Source organism: Chamaea fasciata, unplaced genomic scaffold, assembly GCF_029207755.1.
Source record: "Chamaea fasciata isolate MVZ Bird 193981 ecotype frontalis unplaced genomic scaffold, bChaFas1.0.hap1 SCAF_4, whole genome shotgun sequence".
Lineage (NCBI taxonomy): Eukaryota > Metazoa > Chordata > Aves > Passeriformes > Sylviidae > Chamaea > Chamaea fasciata.
This window is the reverse complement of record NW_027094089.1, coordinates 9202336-9213615: the sequence shown is the minus strand read 5'-3', so window position 1 is coordinate 9213615 and position 11280 is coordinate 9202336. Positions and strand designations below refer to the sequence as shown.

Here is an 11280-nt window from a genome sequence, read left to right as displayed (position 1 = left end):
TTAAAAAAAAAATACTAACAAAAACCCAACCTCACATTTGTTCTGTTTTGAATTCAAGTATTTGTCTCTGACCTTTGCTAAAACTTCTAAAATCACAAGGAGATAAGCATGAAAGAAATCATGTGCTGTTCAAGTACTTAAAGTCCAGAGAAATGCACTGAAGTAGAAAGGGGATTAAGAGAGGAAGGAGGGTGAGGCCAAGCCATACTGTGTTGGTACAAGAAGGATTAGCAAGCAGACTGAACTGGGAGAGAAATTAGCTGTGCTTATTTCAGGTTAGACAGTCATAGGACGTTCAGAGATAGAATGAGGTCTCAGCAGTGAAGAGGCACCAGGAAGAGAAAACAGGTACAATGCATGAAAGTATAGCTTCACCTCATGTTGGAGCTGGGAGTGGAGAACAGCGAGAAAACAGAGGGGAGAACAAGATATACTATTTAAATACTGAAAAGGCATGAACTTGGGGAGGGAAGGAGGGGTGAAAGAAAAATGTTTCAGAAAACCAGTGCCTTAGACAGGTTTTAGAATTTTATGGTAGTGAAGCAAATGTGTCTGGCAAGTGTAAAATGTGAATGAACATTCTGGAAGAATTTAGAGGTTAATGAGCAAATATAGATCTACTTAGTTATTATTTTTCATGCATACAGTGAGAGGAACATCAGTGTCTGCGGTCAGAGTTGTTCACCTTTTCAGACAGAGTATTGAAGTGCAGAGTTAGAAGGAATTTTCTGGGGTGAAAGAGATAACCCAGAGATTTGTATCACTTGCTTTTATTCTGCTTTCTCTCTCTCTTTCTCTCTATAGAGGGAGCTGGGTGTCTCATCAGAGGAGAGGGAATCAGCGTGTGTGGACAGCCAGCTCTGGGAACAAGCCGGCTCTGCCTGACCCATTGTCATGCAGATCCCCACGCTGCTCTACCTTTCCCTGCTACTGCTTCTTACCATGTCGGGCCAAGCTGGAGCCCAGTTCCCTCGGCAGTGTGCAACAGTGGAGTCCCTGAGGAGTGGCATGTGCTGCCCAGACTATTTCCCTGTGTTTGGGCCAGGTACTGACCGGTGTGGAGTGTCCACGGGACGGGGCCGGTGCGTGCAGGTGACGGTGGACTCGCGGCCCCACGGCCCACAGTACATCCACGACGGGCGAGACGACCGTGAGCAATGGCCCATCCGCTTCTTCAACCAGACCTGCCGCTGCAACGGGAATTTCTCCGGGTACAACTGCGGCTCCTGCCGCCCAGGCTGGATGGGACCCACCTGCAGTCAACGGATCAATATAGGTAAGAACATCAGAAATACGACATGAAAATTCCACCTTGTCAGTGCTTGCTCCTAAATGTACCTAGTGGATTTGTTCACTTTAAGGTACAAAATGTCCATTAGTTTTATATACCAAAGGTATGCTGCTAAAGGAGTGATTAAGGCAGGTGCTAGAGGAGCTGTTCAGCAGGTGTATAAAATACATGTACTTACATTGAAAGGAAGAAAAGAAACCTGTAGTCAATTAATGAAAGTCCATTAAAAAATAGAACATCTATATTGAAAAAAAAAAATTGGATTTAAGAGTAAAACAGTGTACATAGGCATGTACATGTGTTTGTGAGTGTGTCTGGGAATAGTATGTACCCCAATATGTTTAACACCTTGTGACTATTTTAATTGTGACAGCAGTTCCTTTCATTCAAAGTCCCTTAATACAATTTTAAACTATGTACCTGGTCAGGTAAATTTTTACTGTCCTTGCTGCTGTCAATACCTTTAAAAACATTAGTCATGACTGCGGACTGTTCAAATGAATCAGTGAGGTAAGCCCTTCTTCAGTACTGCGGTTTCAGTTGACCCTAGCATATCACTAAACAGATCTTTTTTTTTTTTTTTTTTTTAATGGATATGAAATCCTTGCAGAAGGAAGAATGATGAATATTATAGGTAAATTAAAAAAAAACCCAAACAGGCTTGGGGACAGATCCTTGTTCTCATCTGAAAACCATCTTAATGGACAAGATTTCATTCTTTATTTTTAAACTTAAACACTTTTAACTTCAAAGATGTTATTGAAATCCTGTAAAATCCATAATCTCCCCAAATGAGCATGGGTTCTGCTGATATGTTAAACCTGAGGTCCCAATACAAAGATGCAGTGTCTCTCTCTGCAGAAACAGAAATCAGCACTGACATTTTCACCAGATAAGGGAACATTCCATGAATGTAAGAGCATGTACCAACAAAGGTTAACAAAGGGCTGCTTACCAAATCAAAATTTTAACAACAATCCCTCAATAATAACTTGTTGATGGGTATGAGAAAAATCTTTGAAACATGTTTTTCATCCTTTGAGCTTCAAGAACTAAATTAGAAAGCAGAAAGTATTACTCATGAATTGGGTCTGCTAAGCCAGATTGCACTCTCTGATGTTCTGGCCTATTCTATTTTACAATGATAGCAACTCTGAAGAACAATCAAGAGATAAATGTTGACACACAAACTTAACACTAGAGACAGACAAACAGCAGTTTTAGGTGATCTTCTAGAATGCACAAGAGCACTTTTTACTTTTCTCTCATTAAATCCTTTATATTGCATTAATATGCCACACAAATCAGATATATCATGCATGAAAACGTGAGTTTAAAAAATGTAAATTACTTTCTTATTATGCTTTAAGTTTCCACATTGAGGTCACCTCTTTTGCCCATTCATAGACCTGGCCCCATCTGCTCAGATTTTAGAAATAATTACTGGATTACTGTTCTCATATCCATACTAAACTGCTATAGAATGCAGTTTGGTGTCTTCATATCTTCTCAGTTCATGACTTGCTTTAATAAGCATCACAATTCTTTACTGTGGTTCAGGCATATATTCTGAAAATGAAAACATTAAGATGCCTATGTAAATCAAAATTAGATTGACAAAAAACACCACAAAACAACCAACCAACCAAACCAACACAACCAAAAACCCCAACAAAACCGAAAAACACAGCACTTCAGAGATGAGGGCTAGCATGTCAGTCCAGTTCTGCAAAACAAAAAAGCCTGTTTCAGGATACACAGTCCTTGGATGAAATTTATGTTTCAGTAAAGACTTTATTTAAATTTCCCAGAAACGAAAGTATCCCTCACTGAATCAATTTTTTTAGTGAAATATAATTCACTTTTATTCTTTATATAGATTCATGTTGAAGATCTGTTGCTTCTTGTATCAACATAATCCACCACTAATTTGCGCAATGAGTTATGGATTTTTACAGTGTTTTTTATAGTGACAATAAGAAAATATTGAAAAACAATTGTGAGGAATTCTATATTCATCATAGTCTAAACTCAGTCTGAAATTTTCTTAGACCAGATCTAAGAAGGACTGAAGTGATCTGAACTCAGTTCTTCTTGCTGAAATACTGCTATTTGAGCAAATCAGTTTCCTTCCTTGTTTCACTCTCTATGTGTGGACAATGATGTTTTTTCATTATTTTGAGATATACTGCTAAAAAGGACTAATATGTGGCAATTGTTAATAATATTTAAGAGATAAGAGATAATGTCAGGTTAAAGAGATACTGTATTTTGTGAAATTCAGAATAATTCACTGGTGAATCTGCCATTTTTCCTACAAAGATTCACAAATAAAAAAATTAATTCTTCATTAAATTGCCAAACAGAGAGTTTCTGATTATTATAAATTGGTTTTTAGTGTTCATTTCTTGTAGAGCACTACCACAGAAAACCCTAAGTATATTGGATGAAGTTCTGAAAGGTATATATGACAAAGAACTGTCTTTGTCTTTTGTCTAGCAGGATGGAAAGATAATCTGTAACAGTACTCCTAAAAGAACTAAAATTGCAACGTTTTGGGCTTTATTTTAATTTTTTTCAGCTTTTCTCAAAATAATAACATCTATTTATGCTAAGTGAGTTCCCCAGTAAAAAACAGGGGGAGTACTTGAAGAAAAAGGGACTTACCCAGAACTCTTAGGAATGCAATATCTAAGTTCTGTGAGATAAGACTTCAGTGTCTATTACTTTGGTAACTTTTTCTTCTGTATTATCACAGTCAGAAGGAATCTTTTGGATCTAAGTGCAGAAGAAAGAAATCGCTTTGTGAATGCCTTACACCAAGCCAAGGTGACAGTCCATCCTGACATCGTTATTGCCACACGAAGACGAGAAGAAATTTTTGGACCAGATGGCAACACACCTCAGTTTGAGAATATCTCCATTTATAACTACTTTGTGTGGTCTCATTACTATTCTGTCAGGAAGACTTTCCTTGGTGTGGGGCAACAGAGTTTTGGAGGAGTTGATTTCTCTCATGAGGGACCAGCTTTTGTCACATGGCATAGGTACCATCTATTGCAGCTTGAAAGAGACATGCAGGTGAAGTTCTTGTTAATGTTTACTGGTATCCATGCTATGTTTTGTACAGTTAAAGAACTTCACTCCAAATTAGAATAGGCAAAAAATGATAGCAACTTTTCCTATGTGTGGAAAATATTCTGCTTCAATTTCAGTAACATTTCATATACTAATTTTAATAGAGTGCATTAAGGCTTCAGACTGTCACTTTTATGGAGATGTTAAATATAATATTTTAATCAGAGTAATAGAAAATGTGTCCATTAAAATCTCTTGGAAAAAAAGATACATTCAAAATATAAGATATGTTATTGGATCAACAATGTTATTTTCAGCTGTGTTTTTAATCTCAAGGCCATTATTCTTGAAAAGCATTAATCAAAGCAGCAGAAATTCTTAAAAATTCTTAAAAAAATCTTAGGGATTCAGAATTGCATTTAATTTGTGTAACTGGTTAGAGAAATTAGTGGTTTGTTTTATAAAACAGTGATTCTCTTTCTTTCCTTCTCTCATGTGGTCCTATTCAGAAAATGGGTGTACTATTTTATGGACCATCATCCTCCCTAAAAAAGCAAGAATTAAGTTTTCAAGGTCAGGACTACATAGTGTCTGAAATCACTTCTGTGTTTATGCCAGCTTTAATTGCTTTACGTCAGGCTGAGGCACAAACTCCCTTCCAAGACATACATTTGTCATCACTGGCATTTCTCTATGTGGAAGCCCTGAGAAGTTCTATCTGTCTGTGACTTAATATATATTCCTATTTATGTCAGTAGACTTGATCATTAGCCAAAGTAATGTTGCCTTGCCAACTCCAGAACTGTTTAACTCCAACCCATACTAGAAGCAAACAATGCCAATTGGAATAGATGGTATCCCTATTCTTTATGTTTCCTTCAGTTCCACAGTTGACATAATTATTATGTGCACTACAAACACTGCCCTTGCTGACAGGACATTAAAAATATTTGTTTAATCAGGCATTAATACTATCTTATTAATGGGGGTGATCCATGATTCAGTTCAGTAGAACAATTCTCTGTTCTGTTGAACAAAGGCATCAATGTGAAAAACTACCAAAAGCTTCTATGTGAATTTTCCATAGAATTTTTCTCTTCTATAAGGAAGGATTCTGACTTTTACTAAGAAGTATTTAGCTGTTTTAGCATTCTTCTAGCAGTAAAAATTATAGGTGTCTGTGTCGCATGCGTAGTAACACCATATTTATGTGGTTTAGAACATGCTACAGGACCCCACTTTTGGACTACCCTACTGGAACTTTGCAACAGGACAAAATACATGTGATATCTGCTCAGATGACTTGATGGGAGCTAGAAGCAATTTTGATGTCTCTCTTATCAGCCAGAATTCAATCTTCTCTCAGTGGCGAGTGTTATGTGAAAATGTAGAAGATTATGAAACCTTGGGAACCATCTGTAACAGTGAGTATGAATGATGGAAGATATCTGGAGACAAAATTATTTAATAATAAATAAATATGCTTTACATTGCAGTAGCTTTTTTCCAGCCCAGAGGTCTTAAAGTGGTTTTTGAATATTCTTGATCCATGTTTCATTGGTCTGTTGAGATAATACATACTATCAGGAGCTTGCAGCAGAAGGAAGATTAAATGTTTTCCCTTCCCTTCTTATGCAATAACAATTCATCTCTTGCACCATAAATAATTAAATCTGGCAGTGTTATTTCTTAACTGAAGCTTAACTTTTCTTCCAACTACTCCACTTATCACCTTCATGCCATTCTGCTCCTAAAATGAGAACATCCAGAAAGTCCCCATAATAACTATTTGGATCATGTTTTGAAAGTGAGTAACACCAGATTCTTACATACCTACCCAAATTAAAATAATTTTTTAAATACCAGTAAATTTCTTATATATTCATATAAGCATCGTCTTGCAAATAGGGGAAAAAATAGGACATCCTCAATAATCTTGGCCTAGGTCTCATCAGGAAATCACATTGAAAATCTGTAGGAAATTTTCCTGAATCACTTAGAGAACAACAGACTTCAGTAAGAAGCTTCTAGATGACTTTTTACATCCTGAAGCAGAGAATCCAAAAGGGTCACAGGGCCCCATGAGGATTCTTTGTCTGACATCAGGAACTGACCAGTTCATTCAGTGTAAATGTTATTTGTGAGGGATTTCTTTTTTCTCCATGGCTCAGTTATGAGAGCAATTCATTCTGTGGCCTACTGTTCTGGACCTTGTTTTCTCTCCTCTCTATTTGCAGGTACTGAGGGTGGTCCCATCCGAAGAAATCCTGCTGGAAATGTAGCACGACCTATGGTACAGCGTCTCCCAGAGCCTGAGGATGTTGCCCAGTGTTTGGAAGTTGGTGTATTTGACACTCCTCCTTTCTATTCCAATTCAACAGACAGTTTCCGTAACACAGTAGAAGGTAAACATGGCAAATAAAAAGATCAGGAACAACACTAAATTAGTCAGGGAGCAGACTTGCCACATTTTCCTTCTGGAAGTATGAGTTTTGAGACAGACTATTGGACAAGAAGAACACATTGTTCTTAGCATTAAGTATTAGCTCAGTATTATGTGGAAATAAGCTATAGATAAATTACTTTATAGCTTATGTCTCTTAAAATGCATAAAAGGCTCAAAAGTCTGCTGCTGGTATACTAAGGAGAAACTAACTTCAGGTCCTTGACACACGGTTAGAAAGTTGCCTTTGTTGAAAACACAGTCTCCTTGCCTGTAGATTGATGCCTCTGCACCCCTAAATGAAGCAAAAAAGTGCTTCTAGCAGTTATTCTTGCATCTGAATTAAAACAAATAAAAGAAAGCAAAATAAATTGAAAGCTTTGGTTATACTTAGTGCAATGGTATTGAAACACTAATTGAGGTCTGGGTACGGGATTTACTGCTAGACATGCTAGACCTACTCTCTGGGACATACAAACTGTTCTTCTATAAGCTCTGCACATTTACAACTAAACTCTCCATCACTGACACCAGAACACACACACACCCAACAGAGAAAATAGTCTAAAGATTTGATTTATACTGTTCAGACAGCATCCTAACAACTTCTTCTATACCTTAATGATCCACAGCTTTTATCAGGAAAAGATTAAAAAGCGACAGTTCAAATTGCTGCCTATCAATACCTAGATGTCCAAACATGGCTTTAGAAAATTACCTGTATGTATCCCTCTCTGGAACTATTGGCCAAAGCTTGAACACGGGAGAAGTTTCCATGATGCTTAAGGTCCTAACATCTGACTTGAGGGTTATGAGGTTTTGGGCACAAGAAAGCTACAGCCTACCTTCGCTGAAAAAATAAACAATATCAGACCATGTGAAGCTTTCTGATATGTGTTCCCAGTATGCAGGGAAGTGATGTATGGAAACCTAGGAGCTAGCTCATTAGAATAAATGGCAACATACACCTGCTTAAGTAAGCAGTTAGAAAACTTGTGCAATTATTATAGTATGGTGAAAGATACATAGGGCCTAAATATATACCTCTATTTTCATGCTGTGATGCTATTTTGGCCATTTTTGAGGTAGAACCCAGCAGCTTTGCAGTCCACATTTCCAGCATTCTTCCATGAAGGCAAATTTAATCTGAAAATCATGCATTCCAGGAACATTTCTCAAATGTCACTAGGTAGAGAATTAGCTTCTCATTTGTTTTAAGTAAAGCAACATAACAACATGAAAGTCTTTCAGAGAAAAAAGAAAAAGTATTCATCTGAGACTGCAGCTTCCAAAGAAAATCTTCACTGGTATTTTTCTTTTCTTCTTTGTTTGCATATTCAGGGTACAGTGATCCTTCAGGAAAATATGACCCAGCAGTTCGAAGTCTGCATAACTTGGCTCATCTATTTTTGAATGGGACAGGAGGGCAAACTCATTTATCACCAAATGACCCCATTTTTGTCCTCCTGCACACATTTACAGATGCTCTTTTTGACGAGTGGCTGAGACAGCATTCTGCAGGTAAGATGTTCCCACGGACAGAGGCAGGATGGGTGGTTGTTAGTCTTTGAAATCACAAGAACCCAACTTCTTCTTGTGGGAGAGAGAGATGGCCCTAAATTTAGGAGAGAGGATTGGAATTTTAAGAGTTAATAAAGACAACAAGACAAAGAAGTAACAAGCAAGCTCTCTTCCTCACCCCATTGACATCCAATTGAGTGTCACTCTCTGTGAAGGGACCTGGTCAGAGAAAGCAGGCACAACTCAAGAAAACAGTATGTGGGAATAAACTATCTCCATAGAGCAAAGACATAGTAACCCTGGAAGGACATTCCATTGTTGTGTGGAGTAAATAACTATTTTCTTCTTGTCAAAGGAAGAACAGATGCCATACACATTCATTTTTACCACCTTTGTGATACACTACCAGCATTCAATAACCATCTCCATATACTTCTAAAGGATGGTTACTGTTTCTGCCCTTGCTTTTTTAATTCCAAAAAGAACAGAAAAAGGTAACACAGGAGAAAGTGAAAAAGAGGGAGAAAGGAAGAACAGAAGGAAGGATTTGAAAGGAATGAAGGAAAAAAAAAAAAAAAAAGAAGGAGACGTCAGTGGACTAGGGGGAGAATTCAGTCTAACTCTTATGTCTATGCATCATGCAGCAACTGTACTCCTCCACACAATGCAGCAACACTATCCTCTTAGTATAATCTATACTCCCCTTCCTTCTTCTACAGAAAACAGATGTTCCTGCACAACTGAGACTTCTTCGTGCAGCTTCCACAACCCGCCTCACTGAATTTTCCCACATCAGCTCTCAGAAAGCAATTGTATCCCCTTGTGGTTCTTACTTGATCTATCACAAAGTTTGGCATAACCTTACCACAAAGTTTTTTCTTTCTTTTATGTTTTGAGTTTTGTTGTAGTTGTTGCTGGTTTGATTTGATTTGGTTTGGTTTGGAGATTTTCTGTTTTGGTTTGGTTTTTATTTCTGCTAACTTCCTTCTGATTTAGCATAATTTTGCAAAAAAATTCCACTGGAATTTATATAAACTGTCATCCTCTTCAACACTGCTATGATCAGGCAAAGTAAGAATGTAGAAAGAAGTTTTTGCTGTATTTCTCCCTTTCCAAGTGAGAAGAAATAAAAAGTCCAACACAGGCAGAATTTTTAAAACTTTACTGGTGATTTCTATTCAAAACCAGAGATAACATTAGTGGTCTTGGTTTTGGACAACACAGAGACTCTGCTTTGTATCTGGCACGCTAGGAAGCAAATTCTTCTGGAACAACTGAAAAAGAATTCTGGGGAATACAACTCAAACCGCTGAACTGGAAACAAAAATTAGGTAGTGCAAGTTATTTTGAACTTATTTACAGAAATGTGATTTGAATTTCAATTTTAGATATCTCAACATACCCACTGGAGAACGCCCCTATTGGACATAATCGACAATACAACATGGTGCCTTTCTGGCCTCCAGTAACAAACAATGAAATGTTTGTTACTGCACCAGAGAACCTGGGATACAGCTATGAAGTCGAGTGGCCAGGTAAACTGTGCAGCCTAGATACTTCCTCTCCTTTTTTTCCTTCGTATTTTTGTCTCTTGAAATTTATTCAAATTTTACCAACAATATTTGCTGTCTTTGTAAAGGCCTTTTTCTCCCTTCCTGCCTTACTTTACAGATGTTGTTTGGTATTTGCTATAGGTACCAGTCAGAGATCGTACTAGCATGAAGTTTCTACTACCCATCCTAATTTTAGGAGAATTTCTCATTTGCATCTTAACCTTGCAGAATGTCCTTATTCCCATGTCAAATAGCTTCATTAACTCACTACAGAGAATGTAAATCCTCACTAACAAGGTGGCAGAAGAAAGGTCCAGAACAGATTTTAGAGTGGAGCAAGATAGACTAAATCTTCTCACATTTTTGAACAAGATTTATCAAACAAAATTTTAATTTCTTCTACTCCCCAACTCAGTGAATAATGACAAATGCTGAGTTTCAGTCTGAACCTCTGATATTTATCCATATACTTGACATTTGCTTTTAATATCTTTGCCTTTTGTTTTCCTTCTTCTAGGTCGGGCTCTCCGTGTCACAGAGATGATAACTATTGCAATAGTGACTGCACTGGTTCTTGTTGCAATTATCTTTGCTGCTGCTGCATGTATTGTACGTGTCAAGAAAAATAAGGATGAGTTGCATCAGCCTCTTCTTACTGACCAGTATCAGCACTACTCAGATGATTATGATGGCATACCAACACCAAGTCAGTCTGTTGTTTGAAGAGTTGGCACTTTTTTTGCATCTGACTGAAACTGGGGATCTTTTTGCTTTATTTCATAAATGGTGGTCATCCACCTGCTTTAAAATAAAGAGCATAAACTGTCAGCTGTCTCAATATGTTTCCTTCAGGTTTCACTTCCACTTTCATCACACCTAGGCATCAATAAGTCATCTCTGCAATGCTAATTCTATGTTGATTATAAAAGAATCTTTCAAGGTTCACCTGCAAGCCTTTCCCAAGCATATTTCTGTGAAATCTGGCAAACATTAGTTAACTTGCCAATAACCAGTGTCGTCTGACTTCATCTAACCTTCATACCTAGAATATTTTTATGAGGTACTTTTGTGAAAAGGTCAAGTCTAGAACAGAAGGGGAATACGAAATACAAGTAAACACCTTGGCTAGATGAGTAGAATGTGTTTCAAAATAGTCATCATGCCAGACAGAGAGTGACAATGGAATTCTGAGAAGATTATATTTGAAATCCAACTTTATTCACAAAATATAGTTACTAACTAATTGCTGCTTTTAGGTGGATCTATGAAAAGAGATATCATCAAAAGAGATTCATTGTCCAGTAGTTGGACACATCAAACATGTATCAAACACAGCTGCCTGGAAGAGCATCCAGTTGAAAGGACAGCTGGCAGCAGCCTTTGCTTAATTTTTA

At 37.4% G+C, this 11280-nt stretch overlaps 1 protein-coding gene across 1 annotated transcript; it reads left to right on the top strand.

Moving 5' to 3' along the window:
* The first annotated feature begins 894 nt into the window (after positions 1-894).
* Positions 895-10640, top strand: TYRP1 (tyrosinase related protein 1). Its single transcript, XM_066182284.1, has 7 exons — positions 895-1276; positions 4050-4372; positions 5589-5793; positions 6607-6774; positions 8154-8333; positions 9722-9868; positions 10404-10640. The coding sequence occupies exons 1-7, from the start codon at positions 895-897 to the stop codon at positions 10607-10609; spliced, it is 1611 nt and encodes a 536-aa protein (XP_066038381.1). The 3' UTR covers positions 10610-10640.
* The last annotated feature ends 640 nt before the right edge of the window (positions 10641-11280 follow it).

Excerpts from the sequence above, each read along its gene's own strand:
- TYRP1 (XM_066182284.1), top strand. The coding sequence starts at position 895 with ATGCAGATCCCCACGCTGCTCTACCTTTCCCTGCTACTGCTTCTTACC. Across the intron at positions 6,775-8,153 it reads TTTCCGTAACACAGTAGAAG|GGTACAGTGATCCTTCAGGA; the intron begins GTAAACATGGCA and ends TTGCATATTCAG. Across the intron at positions 8,334-9,721 it reads GCTGAGACAGCATTCTGCAG|ATATCTCAACATACCCACTG; the intron begins GTAAGATGTTCC and ends TTTCAATTTTAG.